This window comes from Macaca thibetana, chromosome 2 (assembly GCF_024542745.1).
Source record: "Macaca thibetana thibetana isolate TM-01 chromosome 2, ASM2454274v1, whole genome shotgun sequence".
Taxonomy (NCBI): Eukaryota; Metazoa; Chordata; class Mammalia; order Primates; family Cercopithecidae; genus Macaca; species Macaca thibetana.
In genome coordinates, this window is record NC_065579.1 from 37,549,295 (window position 1) to 37,574,255 (window position 24,961).

At 46.4% G+C, this 24,961-nt stretch overlaps 2 protein-coding genes across 4 annotated transcripts in view; one reads left to right on the forward strand and one right to left on the reverse strand.

The window, feature by feature from the left end:
• ANAPC13 (anaphase promoting complex subunit 13) overlaps positions 1-24,961 on the reverse strand; it is a 1,014,760-nt gene that overhangs the window by 450,183 nt on the left and 539,616 nt on the right. The window lies entirely within an intron of this gene.
• The window catches only part of EPHB1 (EPH receptor B1), a 456,164-nt gene that overhangs the window by 140,984 nt on the left and 290,219 nt on the right, over positions 1-24,961 (forward strand). The window contains exon 3 of the mRNA XM_050779594.1: positions 15,303-15,984. Within this exon, the coding sequence (XP_050635551.1) occupies positions 15,303-15,984 (682 nt within the window). The remainder of the gene's footprint in view (positions 1-15,302; positions 15,985-24,961) is intronic.

Sequence of the window (24,961 nt, forward strand, 5' to 3'; positions counted from 1 at the left end):
GTGTGCCAGGCATCAAGCTTTACTTGTATGACCTCACTTCTCACCGGGACACTGCAAGGAAGGAAGGTGGCATCTCTCCCATTTCCAAAGTTCTGTTTCCAAAGAGCCATTATCCAAAGTTCCAGGACTGGGTGGGGGTGCCTCTAAGACTGACCCTAGGCTTGTCTGACCACAAAGCTCACTTTTGTATCTTTGCCCCTCAAGGAGTGTGAGGAGACGAACTCAGACTCACAGACTGTTGAGAAACCAGAGAATGGAGCTGCGGTGGGGAGGAGTGGGAATAAGGAGGGGCAAATGTTCAAAAAGAAAAAGTGTAGCTTTTTAAAGTAGCAAACCAGTGAGTTGTGCATGTGATAAGCACCTGATAAATCATTTTTTAAAGTAAGCTCTATGGGGGGAGGTAGAGGAGGTGGTTTGGGGAAGTGTGGGGTTGGGGGACCAAACAGCAGCAAGTCCAAGAGGAACCTGGAGCAGGTGAGCCCTGGCCAGGGATCCTCAAGAGGATACAGGTGGTCCATGTGTATGTCCGGGTCCAGGCAGTGATAGAGGAGCCCAAGAGGATTCCCTCCCACCCCCTAGGTCCTGACAAGTGTTCAGGAAGTGAGAATTGCTGGGAAGGGAAGGGAGAGCTGTGAGGGGCTCCAGAGATCTCCTTTGTCTCATCCATTGTCCTCAGTGCCAGTGGGGCTGAACGCACCCCTCCACCATTTGAGACGCTGCTCTGCCAATAGAATGGGACTGGGGTCCCATCGTGGCACATCCTCATCTCCATGCATGCTGTCCCACTTGTTGCTCTTTCTAGTGGAGATAGGCATGTCCAATACATTTCCCAGTGTCGCGAAGGACAGCCTACATGACAAATGTAGGAGTCAAGATTCTGACTTATTTGCTGATCAAGAGCTTTGCCTTTAAACCAATGTGGCAAATGGTAATGGTCCACGTTTGCATTTAGGTGCAAGCAGTTCGTTATGTAACAAGGCAGGGGTGACCCAGGTGAGTGGTGCCTCAGGTGATGGGCACCTGTGTATGGTTGGCCATATCTTCACAGGGCTGACTGTGGGATGCAAATGCAGGGAAGGCCAGACTGATCTCTGCCATTTGGAACAGTCCTGGTCCCAGATGAAAGTAATGGTGGCCCCACTGTGTGCATTGCTGGCCTGAGCATAGCTGTCATGAGAGGCTTAATATGGGAGCTGAATTTTAAAGGACGCATTGGAAAAATCAGAGTGTGTCTATTGGGGTTAACCAGGGGTCGTGTCATTTGAAGAATATTCTTGCACCTGGGAAACCAAGTCCAGGAGGCAAAGGAGTGGAATACTTTTTCTCAATGGAGGCAGAGTTCTCTGCAGGCTTCTTAGGGCCAAGCTTCAGCATCTAAAGTCCCAGGAAAAAGCAGTCCCCGTAAGTGGATCACACATGGTGGCCACATTCCCACCCAATTGGGAGAACACACAGGATGTGGTGGGGGTGTCCTCTCTTGAGGCCAGATGTGCCTTTTTTTTCACCCAGAGACTGGGAATTGCCTCCATCCTGAGAATGGGAATGAAGCCAAGAGCTCCTGCCAGAGGCCCCGCCCCTTCCTTCTCCCATGGCTGGCTCTCTTGTCTCCAAGGCAGCTTTGGCTGGCCCCAGCCAGCATGGCTCATGCTCAGTCAAAACTTCCCGAGCTCATGGAATGAGGAGCCCATTTCCCTAGCCTGTAACCCAGCACGATGGGCCAGCTTGAGGCTGGCCTCTGCTATACATTCTGAGCAGAAATCCCTCCAAGCTGAAGGGAAATGCCATCAGTCTCTCCCAGGGGTGACTCTCTGCTCCTCTATCAATGGAGTCCAGGCCTGGGCATAGCAGTATTAAGCAGCTGGGGCCTGGGGCCTGGGGCCTCCAGCTCCCACCCCCAAGGCCGTGTTGGGCAGCAGTGAGAACCACATTCAATCGACAGCTTAAGATAATCACATGTGTGAGGCACTGCAATAATGGCAGCTGAATACCCTGCCGCCGTTGCCATAGTGACCAGCCAAGCACTGGTTCCCTCCTTTTTTTTTTTTCCTTTCTTGTTTTCTGGACCTCCTTGTTATAGGGCTGGCTGGTGGGGTGGGTGATGAGTTGGGGAAATGGGAAAGGAGGAAAGGGGGAGGAGAGACCCAGGAGGGGCAGCCCATTATACTCTCTTTAAATACCCCAGCTGGAGGTGTTTTAAATCTCAACAGAGACAGAGAGAAACAGTGTCTTAATCCCTAGCTCCCTGTGAATTATTTAAAGGGATCTTGTCAGAAGGATGAATTTGTCACTGTTGCAGTGTCAACAGCAGCAGCAGCTGTCATAATGGCTGAGGACCCCACTCCAGGCAGGGCCTGGTACGCAATGCTGCTGCCTGCTGGAGGTTACAGTGGCCCAGGGGCCTATAGATAGGGAGCCCCTGCCCAGACCCAAGCCTGCAGTATTTTCCCTAGCATGCTGGTAGAAACCTGGGTGTGAAATATGCCAGAATGTAAAGGGGTGTGCACCCTTCAGACCTCGTGCCCTGCTGGCCTTGCCCTCTAGTAGTGTGGTTCTATAGTCACAGGGTCTTTAAGCAGTGGACAGAGCTGACCAGCGCTCACACGGCTTTCCGATGGTATGCATACCCAAGGGAGGGCCACGGCCAACACCTCCGCTGCCTGCACTTGCACTTGCACACACGTACACACACGCGCGCATATATCAGTGATAGATGCACAGGTGCTGATGGACAGACAGAAGAGTCTTAGATCATACACATCACGGAGGGAGAGAGGACTTCCAAGAAAAACATAACTGATGTGCACTCAGAGAGAGGCTAAGTGTGTGTCCCCAGAGGGCAGATATTCATGATAACTGGCTCACAAGGGGCTCTCACTGGGGTTTAATTACTTTGCAAGCTTAAGTCACATTTGATCCTCACAATTGCCTTATGAGATAGGTACTATTAGGTACTATCCCTGTATTGCAGAGGAGGAAGTCGAGGCTCAGAGTAATTTAAAGACTTGCCCATGGTTACACAGCTGGGTCTGGTGGATTCCAGATCCTGTGAACTTACCCCCAGCTAAGATGGGGATCCCCATGATTCTGGGTTGGGCAAGGTTAGAGCAGTGCTGTTTTTAAACCCCCATCCCTTTTTTGATCATCACAAAAACCTCCTTCCTAGCAATCTGAATATACTCTGCTTGGGGACATTTCCTCCTCCTTGACCTTGTTGCAATATTGTCTGCATTTCTCTACCATCCAAGATTCTGTGGAGCTCTGCTCTTAAATATTGCATTGGGAAACAATATGTATATGTTTGTGATGTTCCAGTTATGTCCCTCACCCCCATCCCCTTGCTGTGATGCATTTCCAGGAGGGCATCTTTGCTGTGAGTTCACAGTTTAGGGATTTCATTGCTTTGTACTGCTACAACATGGAAGCCCTTCCAAGGCACTGGGCTTTCAAAAGAGTCCCCAACCCTGAGCCGGTCACCTTTCTCAATGGAATACCACATCAGGCCATGGTAATGAATGGGGGATGGGGGAGGGGAATTCCTGTCCTCTCAGCCCAGCACGTCTGGAAGGTAAATCAAGCATATTGGAAGGTAAGCTGGTGCTTGCAGCCCTCAGGGGAGCCTTTGAGTAAATCCCTGCCTTGGTTGGTTGGTGTACTAAATGGTAGCTCCCTCTGGGCTTGTAGGAATTTATGCCCCACGGACCACATTTTACATTTTAATTAGCCCTCCAGCTTGTCTAATATCCAAGCTCTTTCAGGCTTAGTCTACTGTCTACACAGGAGCTTTGTCCTTGGGGTCCAGGCTGATTGGTGGGGAAGGTTTGGTAGTGGTGGCTCCAGCCCAGCCCTGTGCATCTGCTGCCCTGAAGAATCTTTGGTCTCCTGTGGGCTCTGTGAAGTTGTGTGCTGCCCGGGCTCCAGGGGACTTCTTGTTCAGAGGGGCAGACATCTCCCCAGATTGGGCAATGCCCAGAAAGCTCCATTATGGTCCCACAGGGCACGGTGGCAGCAACTGTTTGCAAAACAGCAGCTTCCCCTAACAGCAGTTTGTACCCAAAAACAGACTGCGGAATGGGACCAGAGCCTGTAAGATGTGTCCAATTTTGTCTCCTTGTGGTCTGAGCTGGTGACTGACAGTGGTCCTGAGATTGCTGGCTTGAGAGAAGAGAGGCTCTGATGAAACAGCTCAGAGGAAGCCCTGGAGATTCCCAGAGGGAAAGGGAAGGGGACTGCTAGTTGTTTCTCTGTGACTGTAAGGAGAGGGAGTTTAGCATTTTAGTTCCTGCATTCTGCTGACCAAAGGGTAGGATTATTTATATAGGATCTAGATGATTTCCACACCCTGGTGACTCAGCTGGAGGTGGATCCTGAGGTTAACATAATCATGATGATGATCATCATAATAATAATGGCAATAATTGGTACTCAGTGAATGGTAGTTATGTGCAGGCACAGCACTAGATGAGCTCCTTCCGCATCCATGATCTTTCAGTCTTCGTATTACCCTGAAAAGTAAATAGTATTTTGCAGGTGAGGAAACTGAAGCTCAGAAAGTTGTCTGTGATCACAGAGCTGTAACTGGCAGAGGTGGGGTCTGCCTGCCCTGGCAACCTCTACAGCTTCATCTCTTTCAGTGTTTCTCTTGCTGTTTAATCTTCTGTAGCCATGCTGGCATCCTGGCTTTCTCAGCAGTGGGCCAGGCACCTTCTTGCCCTGGGAAACTTGTTCTGGTTGTCCTCTGTGCCTGGGATGCTCCTCCCTCGTGTACCCTCCAGGCTAGCTCCTGTGTTTCATTCAGATCTCAGCTCAAAGGGAGATCTTCCCTGATTACCCCACTGCCAGCTGTCACTCTATTTCCTTTCCTGCTTCTTTGTAGTTGTTAATGCTACCTGACTTGATATTATTCATTTGTTTGTTCATCCTTTGGTTAACTCTATTGGAATATAAGGTCCATGGGGGCAGGGACTTTTTCTCTTATTTACTCCTGTTTCACCAACTCCTAAAATGTTGCTTGGGGCTGCTGTAGTAGATGTTTGACTCTTTATTAAATAAATGAGATAAATGAGTTGGGTTTGAAACAAATCAGAATAGCTGGGATCTTATTAGGCCAACAGAGGCCAAAAAGCCTATTTCAATTATTTCTATTCCTGTCTTAAATAAAGGTGTCCCGAGGAAGTGCCCCTTTCCAGCCAGGCCCTGTAGAATTGGTTTATTCGTGGAGGTTATAATGACGCAGCATCATGATAGTCATAGGGCATTCTTAGAGGGGTGAGCCTGTGTGGGATGGGGGACATTGCAGCAGTCCAGGGAGGGGCCAGTAATCAAAAATCTTTCCAGAATTTTATGCTTGGAACTGTCTTCAGAGGCACAGAGTGGAATCAGCTCCAATCTCTCACCTTCATTTTATAGTGGCTCTTCCTTTTGACCAGTAATATTACTTCTTAATTTGCTTATCCATCTCATTAATCAGATTTGGTTCCAAATGACCTTTGCCTGTTTCTGAAATTCAAATCCACTCTTGGGGCATAAAGAATGTGTCAGAGTTGCTGAAGGTTGTTCTGGAAGGTAGTGTAGATGGACCAATGGGTAGAGCCCCTGACAATGATTTTAAAAGGGGAACAGTTTATACAGATAAATGAGTTTTGATAGCATGCTTTACATATGCACACAGACACACATGCACATGCATGTGCGCACACACACACAATCAGACAGACTGCAAATAGTCAATATGCACTGTCCCAATGTCAACAGGCACTCTAGCAATAGATCTGCAAGCTCTGACTTCCAATAAGCAAGCCTAACAAACCTAGATCTTGGAGAGACCCGAAAGTGTCTTACTCATACATCAAAGTCATGGTCTGAAAGCCCGAACAAGTACTTTCTAATGGATGTCATTGTTTCCTTTATTATGCTTATCTCAAGGACAGGTGGTCCATTTGTGTCAATAATAGTGCTCTTTCAAAGGCTGTTAATAATCTGTTGGTTGTGCAAGGTTGATTTGTTTCTTCCTTTCACAAAGACAGGTTAGCCTGGTGGCACCTGCAGTAAAGAAGGGAGAGAAGTTAAAGAACAGGCCAGGGCCCTGCTCATTGCCTCAGTCTTCCAGGATATTTTGAGGGCTTGGCACTGGGAATATGGAGCGATACCCAACACAGTCCCAACCTGTAGGATTGGGTTCATGTGGGAGATGGATTTGTATTTTAGAAAACTCATATGAGCAAGGGAATTAAGGAGAATGACTGGAAGAGTTACTTGGAGAGTAAAGAGAGTTCAATGATGAAACAGAAGGGGAGACTGAATAGAAGAGCTATGAAGGAGATAGGAGACGAATTTGAGGGTTAACCTCCTATGATGAGGAGCAAAACAAAACAAAATGGAGAGGGCAGAGTCTAGATTGCTTCCTAGGCATCTGGTACTGGGTGATCAAGGTGTCATTCTCAGATGGAGGTGAGACTGCATCAGGGCTGCAAAGGTCAAGGTGGTGCATCCCAGGTATTTATCAGGAGGCGTCCAGCAGGCAGCAGAATATACAAGTCTGGGGTGCTGGGGAGAGGTCAAGTTGGTGATGCACTCCGTGATGGTTGAAGCCTCGTATGTGGATGAGATCACCTAGGATAAAAAGTGAGATGAAAATGAAGTGGATTTCACTGGTGGTCCCAGATGTTACTGAATAAAATAGTGTTCCATAATTCCAGTGTTGTGAAGCTAAATGCATGGAATTATTTTTCTTGTTGAAATGAACTAATAAATAAGTCAAAATTTAATTTCCTGTCTTCAAGGAGCTCACAGCCTGGTAGCAGAAACCAAAGTCACACACATGAAGCAATTAAATAATATTTCAAAACAGTATATTATCAAATGCTAAATTGTGTGGAATAAACTCAATCATACTTTATGCATTCAGAAAAATGGTAGATAAATCTAAGCCAGGGAAAGAATTATGGAGGAAATAAGACCGTAGCCACCTTGAAGGAAGGAGCTGCAAAGAGAATCCAGCCCTGCCATGTATCCACCACCTGACTTTGGTCCTGGTATTGAATGTCTCTGGGCCTCACTTGGCCCATTTGTCAATAAAACATCATGACCAACATGGTCTAGAATGGCTTCCAAGCCACATCTGCCTTTCTCTGGCTTAGTTCAGATGGGATGTGGGTGAGGTAAAAGAAGGACATCAGGGTCAGTCAGAACGTCAGCAACAACATCGAGGGGCAGAAATGGGTATGGGCTCTGTTGTCCAGCTATGAGAAGATATGGCCCTGCTTTGGGCCCTTGACATCTCTTGCCCTGTCTGTTGTCTCCATGTTCTGTCCAGGCCGTGAGGTAATGCCAGCCCTAGTGCATTGGTCATGGGAATGCAACAGACAGGCCAGATGGGGAGATATGGATTGTTCTGGAACAAATGGCACATTGTGGTGATGACATGGGTGTGTTGAACTTGGGGAGCGCTTTTGGCCTTTTGACTACCCAACTGACCTCCAGGTTGGAAAATCTAGTGGTCCTGGAATGGGGTCCTGAGCCCAAGATTCTAATACTGTCTTTGGACCACACCCCGATACTCCCCAGGCCCTCATTATCAGTCATAGGGATGCTTCCTTGGCCACCTAGCCCCTCTAGATGCCACCTTTGCCTCAACTTAGGCATCATTCATACACGTTTGATTGAATGAATGATTGGCACTTGGGATACAGGGATAAAGGGATAAGAAGGTCATCCAAGGTACAGAGGATAGAATGAGCAGGGGCATGAAGTCACCATTAACAAGCTACGTGTGGATAATGGAGACCGTGCCAGCATTGTTGGGATATTGAGGTGGGGGTTGGACCAAATAACAGAGGGGTTTTATTTTAAAGCCATATTAAGGTATTATTTACTTGCAATAAATTCACTCACTTTAAGTGTATTAAAATTTTAATCAATTCAGTAATTTTTTTGTAAACATACAGAATTTATAACCCATCACCACAATCTCATTTTAGAACATTTTTTATCACTTCTAAAAATATTCTTTATGCCAGTTTGTAGTCACTCCCCATTTCCCTCTCTGGCCCCAGGCAAATGCTAACCTACCTCTCTGTCTGTAGATTTGCCTCTTCTGAACATTTCATGTGTATATAATCACACAGTATGTGGTCTTTTGAGACATACAGTTTTCTTCACTTAACATAATGTTTTAGAGGTTCATCATGTTGCCGTACATACTAGTACTTCATTCATTTTTATTTTGGAATAGTGTTCCATTGTATGGGCACATCAGATTTTGTTTATGCACTCACCACTTGACAGCAAAGGGTCTAAGGTGACATATTGAAGAGTCCAGCTGAGTCCAGTTCAAGAAAGGAGGACAGCAGTCAGATTAGCATGAGGCAAGTATAAAGCTTACTCCTCATATAAAGATGTACGAGAAATGTCCTATACCTTATTTTCTTTTAGTCTAATTATTTCGGATTCTTCTGAGTCTCCTATACCACTGGTTGGTGAGAAGTTCAAGTTCAATTAACGGTTTCTCTTTCCACTAGGACTATGCTCCCACAGGTCTTACTCAGCAAATTCTGGGAAGGCTGCTGTATTGTCCAAAGGCTAGTGGTCCACCTGTAGGTTTTCTGGATGTGAATAAAGTTCTGGAGGTGGCGGTGGCTGCAGTTGATAACTTTGTGTGTACCTAATTTCATGTAGATAAAAGTTTATCTGATAAATTATCCTTGAAGTGGAATTGCTGGGTCAAAGGGTGTATGTAGTCATAATTTTTATAAATAAAACCAAAATTTCCATAGAAGTTGTACAGATTTGCTACTCTTCCATTTGTGTGTCAGAATTCTTATCTTCCATGTCCCCTCCAACACAGTGTGCTATCACATTTTTGTTCTTTGACATCCCCCGAAAAGTATCATAATGTGGCTAATTAACAACTCACACTTTATGAAGAGTGAGATTCAGCATCTTTTCAAATATTTAAGAGCTATATTTGTGTATTTTTTAATGAACAGTTTGTTGATACCCTTTGCACAATTTTCTATCTTGTTATTGACATATGGATTGTCTTTATATATTAGGGGATATTAACACTCAGTGATAAGTGACAAATAATTTTTTTTTCTATCAGGTTTTCTTTCCCCCCCACTTTTAAATTTGCTTATGGCTATTTCTGTCATGCCAGTTTTTAAAATTTTATAGAGATGAATTTATCAATATGTTTGTTTATGGCTTCTGAGTTTCATATCACAATTAGTATACAAAAATTTTCTCCATGGTTTCTTTTAGTATCTTTGTAGTTTCATTTTTAATGTTTAAATCTTGGATTCACCAGAAATTTATTCTGGAGTAAGGTATAAGTATGGAACAAAAGTTATGTTTTTTTTCCCCCCAGATAGATACCTAATTATCACTACAATTTTTAAAATGATTTACCTTCTTCATATTGATTTCAGTTCTGGCCCACACTTGAAGCTGCTGAACTGATTTCTAAAAGATTTCACCAGTTTATACTTCCATCAATAGGCTTGGTCAGTGCCCTTTTTCCCACTTTCTTACCAAGACTTGACATTTTATCTTTTAAATTTTTTGCAAATCTGATAAGCAAATCATGGTGTTTTGCTGTTGTTTTAATGGGAGGAGATAATTACAGGAAGGAATACAAGAAGCAATATGTCAAATGCCTAGAAGTGGAGGCTAAGAAGCAGCCATTGAATGGAGATCTTTAGGAAATTGACTTTGGGGCAGGCAGTGCGAATACATTACCAGAACTAGAACCAGCACAGGCTTTGGGTAAAAGAAATTTGGCCCTGAATAGGAAATTGGGCGTCTACAGTGTAGTACATGCAAGACTGGTAAAATTCCCCCTTTTTTTAAGTAAAGAGAGAGGGAAGAGGTGAGGAATCATCATTCCTAAGGATCTGGGAAGCCCAAAGCCTGGATGGCGAGGCAGGACTGATGCCTGAGTGTTCAGGGGACACATGGCCCCTTGAGTCTGTGGCTCAGTGAAGGTCTAGGGATTCTCCCGTAAAGCATCTTTCCAGTTTTTGCTGGTGTGTTCCAACCTACCATCTCTTGCCTGGATACCCACAATGACCTCCAGTTGTCCTGCCCATACACTCAGACTGCCCTTCAAACCAGTCTCTATAGTGCATCAGAGAGAGCTTTTAAAAGCTCAGCTCTGATCGCCTGTGTTTTTTCTCCCTAACTCAGCAGCGACTTCTAGTTACACTCAGGATGAAACTCAAAATTCTCAACTGCATTCCTCTTCCTCTCAGTCCTGTTCCTGCCACCCCCAACTTCTTATGGCTGTCTGTCACACAGCCTTCATTCCTCAATGGCACCAGGCCACTTTTCCTACCATGAGGCCTTTGTACCTGCCTTTGCTGGGCCCGGAGGCTCTGCTCCTACTTTGCTCCCAGAAGGTGCACACTTGTCCTGGCTAACTTCTATCTACCTGTCCCTCTCAGCTTGGAGGGTAATGTTTGGATGTTTGTTCCCTCCTAATCTCATATTAAAGCATGATCTCCAATGTTGGAGGTGTCGCCTAGCAGGAGGTATTTGGATCATGTTAGGGGATTCCTCATGAATGGCTTGATGCCCTCCTTATGGTAATGAGTGAGTCTCACTCTATTAGTTCACACAGGAGCTGGTGGTTTAAAAGAACCTGGCATCTCTCTTGCTGCCTCTCTCACCATGTGACACGCCTGCTTCTCCTTTACCTTCTTCCATGATTGGAAACTTTCTGAGGCCTCACCAGAAGTAGATCATGGTGCCATGCTTCTTGTACAGGCTGCAGAACTATAAGCCAGATAAACCTCTTTTCGTTATAAATTACCCAGCTTCAGGTATTCCTTTATAGCAACAGAAAATGGACTCATACAGAGGGTCTTTCCTGACAATCTTCTGTATATCCGTTGCACCCCCTTGCATGGCTTCCTGTAATTTTCCTTCACAGCAGTTAACACAAATGTAATTATTGCTTATTTTAATAACCATTTTCTAATTTCTGCTTCTCTCACTAGATTATAAGCTTCTTATTGTTATATCCCCAGTGGCTAATGGGACGCCTGGCACAAACCTAACATTCAGTAGACATTTTTTTCATTGATGAATGAATGAGGAATAAATATAAAGCAATGAGACTGATTCCAAATGTTGTAAACGAATGATGTTTGTCTCTCTCTGTTGGGAATGGCATTCTACCCTTATCCCCATTAACCAAAATCTCCTCTTTCTTTGATGCCCCCAGTTCTAATTACCACTTGCTGTGGAAAGCATGTGTACCTCCTGAAGCCCACTCTGATCACTTATTTCTTCAACCCCTGCAGAGCTTTCGTTGACAGAAGAAGAATGAAAGAGACGAAGAAATTAATGGGAAGCTCTATGATGGCCTTTTCCCAACAACAGGGAGTTATCTTCCTTTCTCTCAATTTCTTTCTACTCTTTCCCTTTCAATATGCAGCTGAATTTCCTCTAATTTGCTTTGATCACTCCCTTAGGAGCTATCATGGAATCAGATCTGTAGAATTTTACAACTCGGGGTCATCCAGTATGATTTCTCATTTTACAGATAAGAAAACTGAGGCCCAGAGAGGTTAATGTTTGAAACAGTTACTTCTGCTGGGTCATATAATACCAATCAGTGTCATTTTCTAAGATACATTTTCTCAATATCCCAGCTCCATGAGAGTAGAAATCCTCATGCTGCTTGTTTTATTTTATTTCTTTTTTTGAGACAAAGTCTTGCTCGGTCACCCAGTCTGGAGTACAGTGGTGCGAGCATGGCTTACTGCAGCCTTGACCTCCTGGGCTCAAGCGATCCTCTCACTTCAGCCTCCTGAATAGCTGGTTCTACAAGCACAAGCCACCAATCTTGGTTAATTTTTTCATTTTTATTTTTGTGGAGATGGGGGTCTCTCTGTGTTGCTGGCCTTGAGTCCTGAGCTCAAGCCATCCTCCCACCTCACCCTTCCAAAGTGCTAGAATTGTAGGCATAAGCCACTGTACCTGGCCTCATTTTGCTTATTTAAATACCTCCTGGTGGTGATTGTCTCAGTGGTAAGGTGAAGCCCATAGGATGGGCTTCCATCCTACTCCCACAGCAGAGCTCCATTAATCTTGGGTGGGTCAAGAACTCTGGCTGTGACCAGACCCCCACTCTAAATGGGGCCACATGCTTCACATTGACAGAGGGGCCCCATGTGTGTACTGAGACCCAACAGGAATAATGGGTCATGAGACCTGTTGTGTTTCAACAATTGCAGAAGAGTTAAAAAAAAAAAAAAAAAAAAAAGAAAAAAGAAAAGAAAATTCCTTTCCTCAAAAGTCATGTAGGGTCAACTGAGAAAATGTTGTTTTATAACAGCCATGGAAAGAGAGGGAGGTCTAAAAATTTGATCTGAAACATTGTCAGTGACTTCTCCCTGGCTGAAAAAAAATAGACAAGCAGAGCATAACTTTAATAAACACATTTGATAGAACAAAACACAGTGTTCAAGAAGACAGAAAAAGTGGTTCTTTTACATCTAGAGAATCAATAACAAATTAAGCAAAGTCCAGGTGAGCCTCGACAGTGTGAATTTATACTCCATGCAGGCCACAAAGGTGAGATCTCTCTTCCAGGTTGGCCACATGGTGGGACCTGGGCACAGGGAGGTCCATGTGCTGGGCACAAGGCAGGCTGTGAAGTAGCTATGTGGACTGTGGATGCACCACTCCAGGGATGCCCTGCAGCCCCCTCAGGTCTCACTGACTCCTGGGGGAGGTAGGTGCACCAGGGTCAGTGTGCACAGGTTCTTACCTGTTGTGTGGAGGATGTACTAATATGCTATAATATGCTATCTAATTCAGCCAGGGGATTTTCCAGAGCTGGAGTAACTCAGGTAAAGAAGAACAAAAAGTCATCCTAGGTAGAAAGCACAGCATAAGAACAGGCTTGGAACTGGGAAACAGATTTGTGAGTTTGGGGATATTATTTCTTGGCATTGCAGAAGGTGGAGTGGAGTGGGGGAGATGCTGGTGGGTTATGAATGGTGTGATTGGAGGTCAAGTGAAAGGTAGAGTGCTGGGTGATATTTGGCCTGGAGCTGAGACTATCCAGGGTAGCGAATCATGATGGCCTGTGTGTCCCAGAACTGCTGCAAGGATACTGGCAGGAGCTGATCTGTTGGTGAGGGACTGGCAGGACTTCAAGTTGGTGAGGGAACTGGCACTCTAGGAGTCCTGGGAGAGACTGGGGGCCAGGAGGACCCTGGATTGACTGCAGTTTAGGTGCCTTGGTGGCAGAGGCCCAGACAGCGAGAGTGACCATGAATGAGGTCACTTTACAGACCTGGGCATGCAGGGCCAGCTCTGAACGTGCCCATTTCCGCACCTCTCCACACTATGCCTGTTTTTTGGTTTCCTTCACACAAGTTTAGAGGACAGCCTTGCTTCTATCCACCTGCTATCCACAGGGGGCTTTACTCTTTTCAAGGAGCAATTGCAGTATATTTTCCATGCACACATAATTGGCTTTTAGCTCCGTTAATGAAGAATTCTAGTCTATATATTTAAAGTCCACCACTGTAAATAATAAGCAATTAGCACAGTATTCAAAGATACTGGTATGATTTGGTTACCTTGATCACCACTGCTAAATAGTCAAGGATCCTAACTCATTTTCACTTTAGAAAGTTTAATTTCTTTTCTCTATTTTTTTTTATTCTAGGCAAACAGAATGTAAGTTTAAATTTATTCCTGGAAATATTCTCAGTTCTTGAGACCAGGATCTGGGGAGCTACCAGATGTGGGCAGATTCTTCCTTAACTCCTTTTCTCCAAGCACAAGGAAGAAGGAACGATCCAGCAACTCTTCTTTGACCCCTGCCCTAGAGAGCTCAGTTAAGGGAGCCATGCCTTTAAAGACCCCTCCCGACTCCCCTCCAACCCTCACTGCCTGTTATTGAAGTAATCTTCTAGAAGTTCTTAGGTGATTTTATTTGACCATTCAAAGTATTTTCTACTAGCTTCTCTTGTAATTTCTTTTAGCCATATAAGTATGGGTGAGTTGCATGATGTCTTTTCATCTGTAAATTGGGGATAATAATACCTAGTTCTGAAAGTTGTTGGGAATAGTGAAAGACATCACTTAACACATGTGTTGTTCTTCTCTTTTATTCCAATCTACAAGACTGTTATAAATGGGAGCTCACTTTTCTAATGTGAATCATGATTGTCTTTCCCTTAAGAAAGTTTCATTATTCACTAAAGTAACACCCTCCAACATTTTCCTCCATCATAGCCTTCCTTGAAATTTGCACACAATAGAGCTTCATTTGCTACATTAGGGGTTCTTCTTAGCAGCCTTCACTTTTACCAGTTTTATAGTCTAGGTCTTTGTGTTAGTCCACTCTTGCATTGCTGTGAAGAAACACCTGAGCTGAGTAATTTATAAAGAAAAGAGGTTTAACTTGTTCATAGTTCTGCAGACTGAACATGAAACATAGTGCCAGCATCTACTTCTGCTGAGGGCCTCAGGAAGCTTCCACTCATGGCAGGCCAGGGGAGCCAGCATGTCACATGGTGAGAGATGAAGCAAGAGAGAGAGAAGGGGAGCTCCCAGATTCTTTTAAACAGCCAGCTGTCACTCATCACCAAAGGGATGGTGCTAAACCATTCATGAGGGATCTGCCTCCATGATCAAATCACCTCCCACCAGGCCCCACCTCCAACATTGGGAATCACATTTCACATGAGATTTGGAGGGGAGAAACATCCAAACCATATCAGTCTTTCAGAGATAGATGTTATTGAAAAAAAGTTTATGAGAATCTAAGTTTGTTGAGAAACCCTGAAAAGCTTTAAATTCATGTGCTTTACAGAGACATAAAGGAATTTCACCACAATAAAGAAATTAGGTTCAAAGATGGGGATTTCCAAAGTGTGGGTGTCAAGTAATTGGACCTCTAATCCACAGATTGGCTTTCAGAGCAGGGACTGTGGAAGTGAGGAAGAAAGTCCCTGCCACCACATGGGCTGAAAGCTGCATGTTGTCCCCATGGATGTAATAAGCCAGTCACAGAATGAGCATTATGGGTTAGGCAAGGGACAGCTTTCTTGAATGAAGTGTGTTATATTTTGGGATGGGCTGCAAAGAAATATGAAGTTTTCTTATAAGATTTTTAAAATCAAGTTGCGCTTAGATGTCTTCATTTCTCAAGTCAATGTGCTGAACTGGTGAGCTCTTAAGGCCCCTTAGCCCCAGGATTCTCCTCTGCTATGCCTATTTTTGTATTCTCACTCTCTATTTTGTGTTTTTGCATGTGTGTACCTGTGGCCTGCTATGTACAGTGGGAAGAAGTCAGTGGCTATGATGAAAACCTGAACACCATCCGCACCTACCAGGTGTGCAATGTCTTCGAGCCCAACCAGAACAATTGGCTGCTCACCACCTTCATCAACCGGCGGGGGGCCCATCGCATCTACACAGAGATGCGCTTCACTGTGAGAGACTGCAGCAGCCTCCCTAATGTCCCAGGATCCTGCAAGGAGACCTTCAACTTGTATTACTATGAGACTGACTCTGTCATTGCCACCAAGAAGTCGGCCTTCTGGTCTGAGGCCCCCTACCTCAAAGTAGACACCATTGCTGCAGATGAGAGCTTCTCCCAGGTGGACTTTGGGGGAAGGCTGATGAAGGTAAACACAGAAGTCAGGAGCTTTGGGCCTCTTACTCGGAATGGTTTTTACCTCGCTTTTCAGGATTATGGAGCCTGTATGTCTCTTCTTTCTGTCCGTGTCTTCTTCAAAAAGTGTCCCAGCATTGTGCAAAATTTTGCAGTGTTTCCAGAGACCATGACGGGGGCAGAGAGCACATCTCTGGTGATTGCTCGGGGCACATGCATCCCCAACGCAGAGGAAGTGGACGTGCCCATCAAACTCTACTGCAACGGGGATGGGGAATGGATGGTGCCCATTGGGCGATGCACCTGCAAGCCTGGCTATGAGCCTGAGAACAGCGTGGCATGCAAGGGTAAGCTCTGGAGCCTCTGCTTCCTGCCCACTTATGGCAGGGCCAGATCTGCAAGGTTTCTCCACTAATAATTCTGGGTCATACAGGAACAGAAAAGAGTCTAATGGCTTATTATAAAGCTCTGAGGACTCCTATTCCTAGCGCTAGGCCTGATGATTTTCCAATCATGTCCAACCAGATTGTCCATATTTATTATTCATGGTGAGAGGAAGAGATGGGGAGAATTTCAAACAGTGGAAAATAACTTAATAACCAGTGCATAATATTTAGTGTTGAAGTATTGAATTTATATCTCTCTCTCCTCTCTCTCTCTGTCTCTCTCTCTCTCTCAGACACACACACACACACACACCCCCACACACACCCCTGTATCCTGCATCCAGCCCTAAGCTCTGTGGCTGGAGACTTCGGAATTTGGGTTGCCATGGACAATTCACTCAAGGGTAATTGAGAAGTGACTGAATTTGGAAAATATTTTAGTTCATTTCAGTCCAGCTCCCACAGCACTCAACTTGGTACTGAACCCATGTAGCTCATTAACTCAAAGCCCTCTGGCTTGGCTGTCTTTCTCTAGGGGCTCATTGCCAGGCCCTGGAAGGAGATGAAACTATTGGAATGGGAGTGGGGCTGTATCATGTATTGTATTAACTTTTGCTTCTAAATGACACAGAGTGATGCAAACTTTGCAGTTTGAGAGTGTCAGGATACTATGTGCTCATATTAGCCATCACTAGCACTAACCCTAGAAAGCCCATATTCAACATGTGGCAATAAATGTGCTGAACTGGCTGCAGGCTCAGTCTCCTCTGGGAGTGAATAGAAGGATCTGGAGGCCCCACAGCTTATGCATTGTCTAAGTGCATGGAAGCTGAACGTGGGGGGAATCCAGGGTTGGGGAAGAGAAGACTGCTTTCCCTTATTAAATTTTGCTTGGAACCTTCAAAGGGTCCTGATTCTTTTACAAGGAAGCCTTCCTATATGGACCTCAGAAATGACCACCTTAACCTTAATGAACCCCCAAGGTTGCCCTTAGTCCTTTGGGGCTTGGAGGCTGCATTAGCAACTTATTCTCTATTGTGAGCCTCCTGCCCGCTTCCCTCTCTGATGTCACCCCCACCCTGCCTGAGCACCAGACCAGCCTATGCCAGTTTACTTCCCCTCTTACCTTGCTTCCCAGATACCTGCGGGTGAAGTGCCAAGCACAGGCTTGTTAGTACCATCAACTCTGCAATCCTTTGGACTCAGCTAATTGCCTGGGCCAGAACACTCACACAGCCTTTCTGAGGCCTGCTGAGAGTAGGGAGCTGCACCTTTGTGTCTTTATTGGATTTCTTGGTCCTAGTACCCATGATGGATGGTGTGGAAACAGAGGAGAGAGAGTGCCAGATCCCAGATCCAGTGATGAATCAATGTTGACAGTTTTAAAACCATCCCAGCCTGGTCCCACAGTCCTCCTCTTTGTGCCATTGGTTAGGATGGGTCACTATCTTTGCCATTTGTCTGGATCTAAGTGGGGACCAAGGCACCAGGCTGAGTTATTAAAGGCACAGGTGCAGCAGCTATCTGGCATGCTCGCAGCAGTGCATGGTGGGTGATTTCTCTGGTTTTCAGAGGGCTGCGACACCACACTTGCTGGCTGGGGCACTCTCATTTTTCTCATTACATCCTGAGCAGAATGGCAGGAACCAGAGCTAGCATTATTGGTTCTGATTTAATTGGGTCTCTGGGAACAGGCTTTCATTTCTTTGGGCTAATTGGAACTTTTCTTTTTTAGAGGGTTCTGCTGTCCATGTAGCTTGTCAGCTACCTCCTGTGGCTGTCCTGAGAGGGCCTGTGAGGACAAATATGTAAATCCAAATTGTTTCTTTCCATTTCTCCTTCCCAGTCTCAATCCCCTCCTGAGTTTTGTTGGACATTTCTAATCTCTAGCTATTGTGAACATGGCTTGACTTTACAAACTACTTATTGCAAACTCATTGGAGGATAGAGGAAATGGGGAACCCATGGCACCATCACTTGGCCACTTCAGAGGCACAGGAAGCCACATTTCTGAGAGTGGAGAGTGGCATCATGGGTCTTGTGGCCCAGCATCCTGGCCAAGGTCAGTGCCCTGGAAGGGAAGAGAAGGGCCTCTTACCCTTGTCTCAAGAACTTTCAGTTGAATCCTCTGAAATCTTTGCCCTTAACTCTGCTGGTAACTGGACTCTGACGGCTGGCAAGGGGACCTTCAGTCAAAAATGGTGATCTTGGGAAGACTCTGCACTCTTTGGTGGGGGTTGGGAAGTACATGTGGAGGTACTTGTTACTGGTCTCCATGGAAAGCCTTCAGGGAAAGGCTTTCCACTCATTTTTGGTGCTCACGGAGTGCTGCCAGATGGACACGGTGGCCATTCACAATGGTTTTGGTGTAGCCCACTTAGCACAATCATCATGAGGGCAGAAGCAGGCAGAATGGTGGATAACAGAGAATTGCAATTGAGACACAGTGAGCCTTCAACAGCTAGTTCTCTCCCAACACAGCCCTGAGAATTGGTGTCCTCTGAGCCTGGCTGGGCCAAATGCTGATGGTTCTATGATTCATACAGCTGTGCTGATTTGATACATCTTTTCTGCCTATGTGAAACTGGGACTTTGTAGGGTGGCAGAAAGAATAATCCATCTGCTTCTGGTTCCATGCTATTTTTCCTGGAAGAACAGACTTTCATTATGGCCAGGGAACTGTATTTTCTTGGCTTTCACTTTGCTTCTGCGAAACCGTCGCCTGTCAAAATCATGGTGACCAGTCGCTTGGCTGTGCAGAGGCACCTGGAGACCAATTAGACAGCACAGCCAGCAAAGAGTGGTCCTGGCCTAGAGCTGTTTCTGTTGTGAAGAGCGTGGGTGGTGAGAAGAGAACAGGTGAGAGGGGAGTAGAGGAAGCCATGGGGAGAACTTGTGCATTAGAATGTATGGCAAGTGGCTCATGCATTTTTCAGAGGGTTCCTTGGCCTAAGGCCTGTTCCTGACATCCTTTCTGTACACACAGGCTGGTCCCATCAGGCAGAGTCACATCGGCCTTTTGACCTCATCTCACTAGTGACTCTGACCTCATCATGCATTTGTCTTTATAAAATTGTTAATTACTAGGAAAATGGCCCATCTACCCCAATTTCAAGTTGTGCTCATAGTGTAGCGGATTAATGAGAAATCATAGCTTTGTCTTCACTTCTCCCCTCTTCCCTGCTGAGGTTGGTGGCTAAGTCTGTTCTCTGTGTAGGTCCCAGGCAGCCTGGTCCTTCCTGTGCCAGGGAGGCCGAGTTGACTCTCAGCAGACCCTCTCTCTCTCTCTGTGCTGTGTAGCCTAAAATATTGCCTTAGCTGAAGTTGGACTGCAGGGAGGATGGGGAGGAGACTGGGGCTGTTAGAAGGAACCTGGCAGGGGCAGGCTCCTTATCTATGTGCTAGAAGCTTGGGGCCTGCAGTATCCCATAAGGATGTCCATGGAGGTGTCTCAGAAATAAGGCAGAGAAGATATGACTGTTATATCTTCTGTGACAGCCCCTGAGTGACCAGATTCTAGCTGGAGCACTGTGCCCGTGTGCCCATGGATCTGTTCTTCCCCTGAGTGCTGCCTGAGGGCTTGGCTTTCCTTCCCAGGGCATAGTCCTTGGAGTTTCCAGAAGAAGCTGCTTCATTAGGCTGCCTCTTTAGCCACACTGGGGAAAAATGACAATGCTATGCATAATTCTCCCTGCCATCCTCTCTTGCCTCTGCCTCTGCCCCAGGTTGACCTTAGCTTGCTATTACAGAGGGCACACGCCAACTTATGGTGCCTAGGCCTTCATTGTCTGGGGCTGTCATGCACAGGAGGTGCAGGTGAATGAAAGAGGAAGGGGGTATGCTTGGGTGGAAGAGACCTAACCTAGAGATAGGGGCTGGTTTTAGTCTTGGCTCTGCTGAGAACTTGCTGTGTGGTTTTAGGTAAGTCCCTTTCTGTTGACAGTCATATCTTCTCTGCCTATTTCTCAGAGTGTGCGAAAACGGATATGAGAATATTTTCTAAGCCGTGTCATGCTACATATTGCTAGGTGTCATTGTGCTTAAGCTCTGAATCATCCTTATTAAGAAAGTAAGATTCTGGGATGAAGATGGCATGGGACTCCCCCGTCCAGAGACACAGGTCAGCAGGAATCCTGAATTCCTAGTCATCACCTTCCTGCACCTGCCCAGGCCCAGCTCCATGACCGCCAAGCAGTGACAAGTGAAAACAGCAAAAAGGAATAAGCCACTGTTCCTCAACTGATCAAAGGGCCAGTTAACACATGTTTGAATGCTGTGGCTCACATGGCCTGCCATGAGGCAGGTGGTCTAGGCAGGTGGTCTTTGTGAAATGAAGGACCAAGTGGAGAGAGAAGACTCTCCAAGCCCAGGAGAGCCATGGTCTTCAGAACCAGCAGTTTTTGACCCCAGGGCAGGCAAGAGAACCCTCAGAAAGGTTTTACAAAGTGGCATCCCCAGTTGCCTCCTTCTGAGATGGTGATAAGTCTTGTATATGGCCCAAACATGGGAATTTTAAAAAATCCAAGAACCCCAGCTCTAAGCAGCAGACAGGACCATCTGTGTGGCTAGTGTCCAGAAGAAAGGGACCCCAGGGTAGGTCACTGAAGATATTCTTGGGTTTCTGGGATTTGTAGACAGGATGAACCTGGGTGCCTGAGGGGATGAAGAAGGAGTCTGGGAGAGAGGACTGCAGGAGCAGGCTGACAGCTGGGTAAACCAAGAGCAAGGCCTACAGGCCACCATGAGGAAGGTATCCAGAGCATCACTACCCCTTGAGTAAAGGCTGGGGGCTGGGGAAAGCCATACAGGGCAGCCCTGAACAACCCAGAGTATCAACATGATGGCACAGCTAATAAAGCCCAAAAGGGGCTCTTGGCAGGGAAAAGAGGGGCAGATGCTGAGGACTGACTGTCTGGGTGTTATAGAAACAAACTTCCCTGAAGCTAGCCAGCACTAGCTGGGTCCCTAGGTACTGTCTTAAGAATGCCAGGGGTGCCACTACTGGTCCCAGCAGCATGGTCAAACCTGCAGGACTCCTATTTTCTGCTCAGTCCTACAGATTAGGGCTGGCAATGAGGATGCGTGACTTCAACTTGGAATCTGTGTGGGTTTTCTAGAGGGCTCTCAGATCGCCTATGACCATTCTGACTCTGGACATTGGTGGGGCCTTTACAACTCTAACAGAAGAACAGAACAGCTCTCGATGTGCCTGTCTTCCCATTTAGTGTCTCTCCGCAAGTTATGGCTGGTGATCCCACCTGCACTGCCTTAGGTTCTCCTCTTGTCAGACACTTGCTTGCCCTCTCCCTGAAGGTCTCCCCTCCTTCCTAGCTTCTTCTTCACTCCTCCCCCCTCTCCAAGTGGGGACTTTTTTCTTTAGTAAAAAAACCTACATGTAAATTCCTTCATGCCTGGAAACCCAAGGGACGTTTTGAACCTTTCAACAGTTTCTGCACCTTTGTCAGCTTGAGCAGCTGAGATGAGCCACTTTATAAGCCTGGGGGAGTTGAGATGAAAAATTTGCAGGATTTGAAAGTGGAAAAAATACTTCTAATTTAGCTCTTCTTGGAAAAAGAGGTTTTCAGGGCCTGCTTCCATCTCCCTTAGGGTTGCTGATCCCAGCTCCGGGCTCCCTCTGCCTCCTAATGCTGAGCTGCTGAAAGAGAAGGTGAAGAACACGAAGGAGTGTGTGTGTGTGTGTGTGTGTGTGTGTGTGTGTGTGTGTGTGTGTGTGTGGTGTGTGTGAGGCCTCAGTGCTGGAAGCCACATTCGAGGGCACCTCTGCTCTCTCGGTCTCATCAGCGGTTGGCTGGTGAGTGAGGGGGAAACCACAGCCCAGACAGCCTCCTCTCAAGCCCCAGGGAAACTGGCTGTGTTCAGGGCCAGGGGAGGCCAGGGTCATTAACACCGCAGCCCTGCAACATGAGCTTCATAATAGGATTTCCCAACAGGCTATTTCATTTAGAACCTCTCGGGCCTCGTCTGCTCCCCGTGGTGGCCCTACCCAGCGACCCCCAGAGAGGAATCAGATGTAACTGGCTGTCTGTAATCGACTGTGACACCGGCATGAGCAACAGCACAGGGAGCTGGAAGGATGCCCCTCTGCAGCATGGACTCCAGGATGCCGGGTTCTGGAGGTGGCAGAGGATGCCAAGCGGGAGTTTCAGTTCCAAACCCCCTTGTACTCTGCAGCATCACCCTTTCTGCCTTTGAGACACAGGGCTAGAAGCATCCAGATTCCACTGGTGTTGAGCAAATAATCGTGAATCTTCCAGGCCATTGTTAGAGCTCCTGATCACGATTTGGCAGCGTCCCATGCATGAGAGCTGCCCTGGGTGGATTTTGTTTGAACTTGGTCATCCACGACTTAATATTTATGTATTATCAAAGATGATGACAGAGACATCATATGGTTATTACTGAGGTGGGGTGGGTAGTGGGAACATCGCCACATCAGGAGTCCAATAGGGGCCCTAATGCCACCATTTTCATCACCAACATCTGCCCGTGAAGACCTCTGGGGTCTGAAACTGCTGGAGTGAGTGGTGTGGGGATGCTGAGAGACTGCCTCATTTATCCACAGAGAGGGGTCTGCCAGGGAGCATTTTTGGGCACCAGTCTAGAGAGCCATGGCTAGTTAATGTTAGCATTGGGATTAGAACTCAGTAGTCTAGGGAGGCCACTGTCTGTCTCCACTTCTGAGACTAGATTTTGCTAAAAATAGCCATCCTTTAAAGCACACCATGTATTTTCATGAATATCTAACTTCTCTCAACTGTCTCTCACAAATGACTCTCTCTCTTGTGTTTTTATACCTTATTTCTTCTGGGAATTCTGGTGGTTCTGCGGTTACACATTTCTGCACTGTCCCTCTGCACAGGACTCCATGTCCACTATCACCATCTCCTTTTTAATCCCACTAGGGGCAGCTCCATCTCTTCAGAGAGCTCTGACATGTTAAGCTGCTTATGAACCATCTAGATAGTATACAGCCCCTCAGAGGGCGATCTCAGGCTCACCAGGGAAGAAAAGACTCTGAGGTTTTGTGCTTACAGGAAAGGGCAGAGGGAAGGAAGGGAGCTGCGGACTGAGGGATTGTGTGTCTCTTATTTGTATCAAGGACCCGGCATGGGCCTGTGAGGGCTGTATCCTAGCTCAGTCAGGGCTGTTGTCAGACTTATCCTTTGCTTTTGGTCCCCATCTCTCGCTGTGGCTGGACAGTCCCTTTCTGCAGAATTTGAGCACAAGCATCTGCACAATTTTTTCTTTTTTTTTTTGCATGGATGGAGACTCACCACTTTTCAGTTTGAAACATGGAGATGAAAAATTATACTGAATCCAAGCCTGCCTGCAGTGTAGTCTTTTGGTTCTGGGCCCTTAGGAGCTCTGGGAGTCTGAGTTCTGTTTCCACTGCTTTTGGCCATTGATGAGTTGCGTTGACAGGGCCTTAAGACCTGGGTCTCCCTCCGTGCAGTAGGGTGAAGAAGACTGGAAAGAGCCACTTCAGGGCTGTTGCAAATGGAGAAGGAATGCACCTCAAACACTGACAAACCACCCAGGAACAAGCCTTATTTTGCCAACAGGGCTTTGACAGGCATGTTGAGAGAGGTGCAACCTTGCCTTTCCCTAGGAGAAGGGTCTCTGGCTGTAAATGTTCAGTCTAAACAAAGAGCTTGAGTGCTCTGGCAAGGCTGTTGAGCCCCCATTTTTGTTTCAAGGGCCAGTTAATAATACTGAGCAGGCAAAGTCTGGGGAGTTGTGGTTTAATCCAGAAGAGTATGGCTGGGTCTGTTTTGGGTCCCATAAGCCATCCATGAGGCAGAGAGTATCTCATCTTCCTATGTACCCACCTAGCCTGCTGCAGGATGAGTCTGTGAAGCTGCAGGTATGTTGGACTTATCCTCTTGTGTTTGCATGGCCAGGGAGGCCAGGAAGAAATGAGCTTAGCTACAATAGGGCCCTGGAGAGGTTGGTGAGAAGGAGGCATTGTTGAGAGCCTCAGGAAGCCTCCTGGAATCACTGGGCGTACATTTGGGCCAGCAAGGCCAAACCCAGCCCTAATGAGTCTTTTCACTGAGAGTAGGACCTAGTTCATTAGAAAGGCTGCAGAAGGAAACAGGCATTTTGGTTTCTGGCTTTTCCCTGGCCTCTATCTGGAGTAGCCTACTCACCTTCAGGGTCCCTGCATCAGCCCACATTCCTGGTCAGAGCTGGAGTCCCTGGGTCTTAGGGTGTGGTCCTTGGGGCCCACTCTGATCATCTCCTTGCAGACCTCAGCAGTTCTGACCTTCTCCTTCCTCATTCAAATTGGATTCCACTCTTTAGGTCATGCGGGTTGGATGGTCCCATGTCTTTTCTTTCTTCAGCTACTTATTGGGCACCAACTGGTACTGGGCCCTATATGCTTGTACATGAGATTCAGCAGTTTTTCTTCCAGGAATGTGTTGCATTCTTAGCTCTTAGAAAGTGTTTGCAAAGTCCAGAGGATGCTGGGGCTGCAAGTGGTGCTGTTGCCCTGGAGAACCTGATGAAGCATGGCTACATCTGGCTAGATAAAGCCTCAAAGGACAGCGAGTCAAGCACACCCCATGACACTTAACTTTGCTCTTCCACAGTGGTCCTCAGCCTAATTTTAGACACTTCTAGGGATGGAGCACCCGCACTTCCCAAGGAAGCCTGGTTAATTTCTGAACCTTTCTTCCTTGGAGTGGAACTTTTATACAAATCTCCACTCATGCAATTTATCTTTTTTTGTCGTTACTAAAAACATTTTGAATAGGTAATATATGTGAAAGGTCAGTTTCCCTCCACTGTGGTTGTCACCAGGCTCTCTCATTGTCAGTTTCTAATACTCTCTTGCAGAGAGTTGATGGATTTTGCAACTTTTCCCCCTTGTGTAGGGGCACACTACAGCGGACTTTGCACCTAGTTTCCCCAT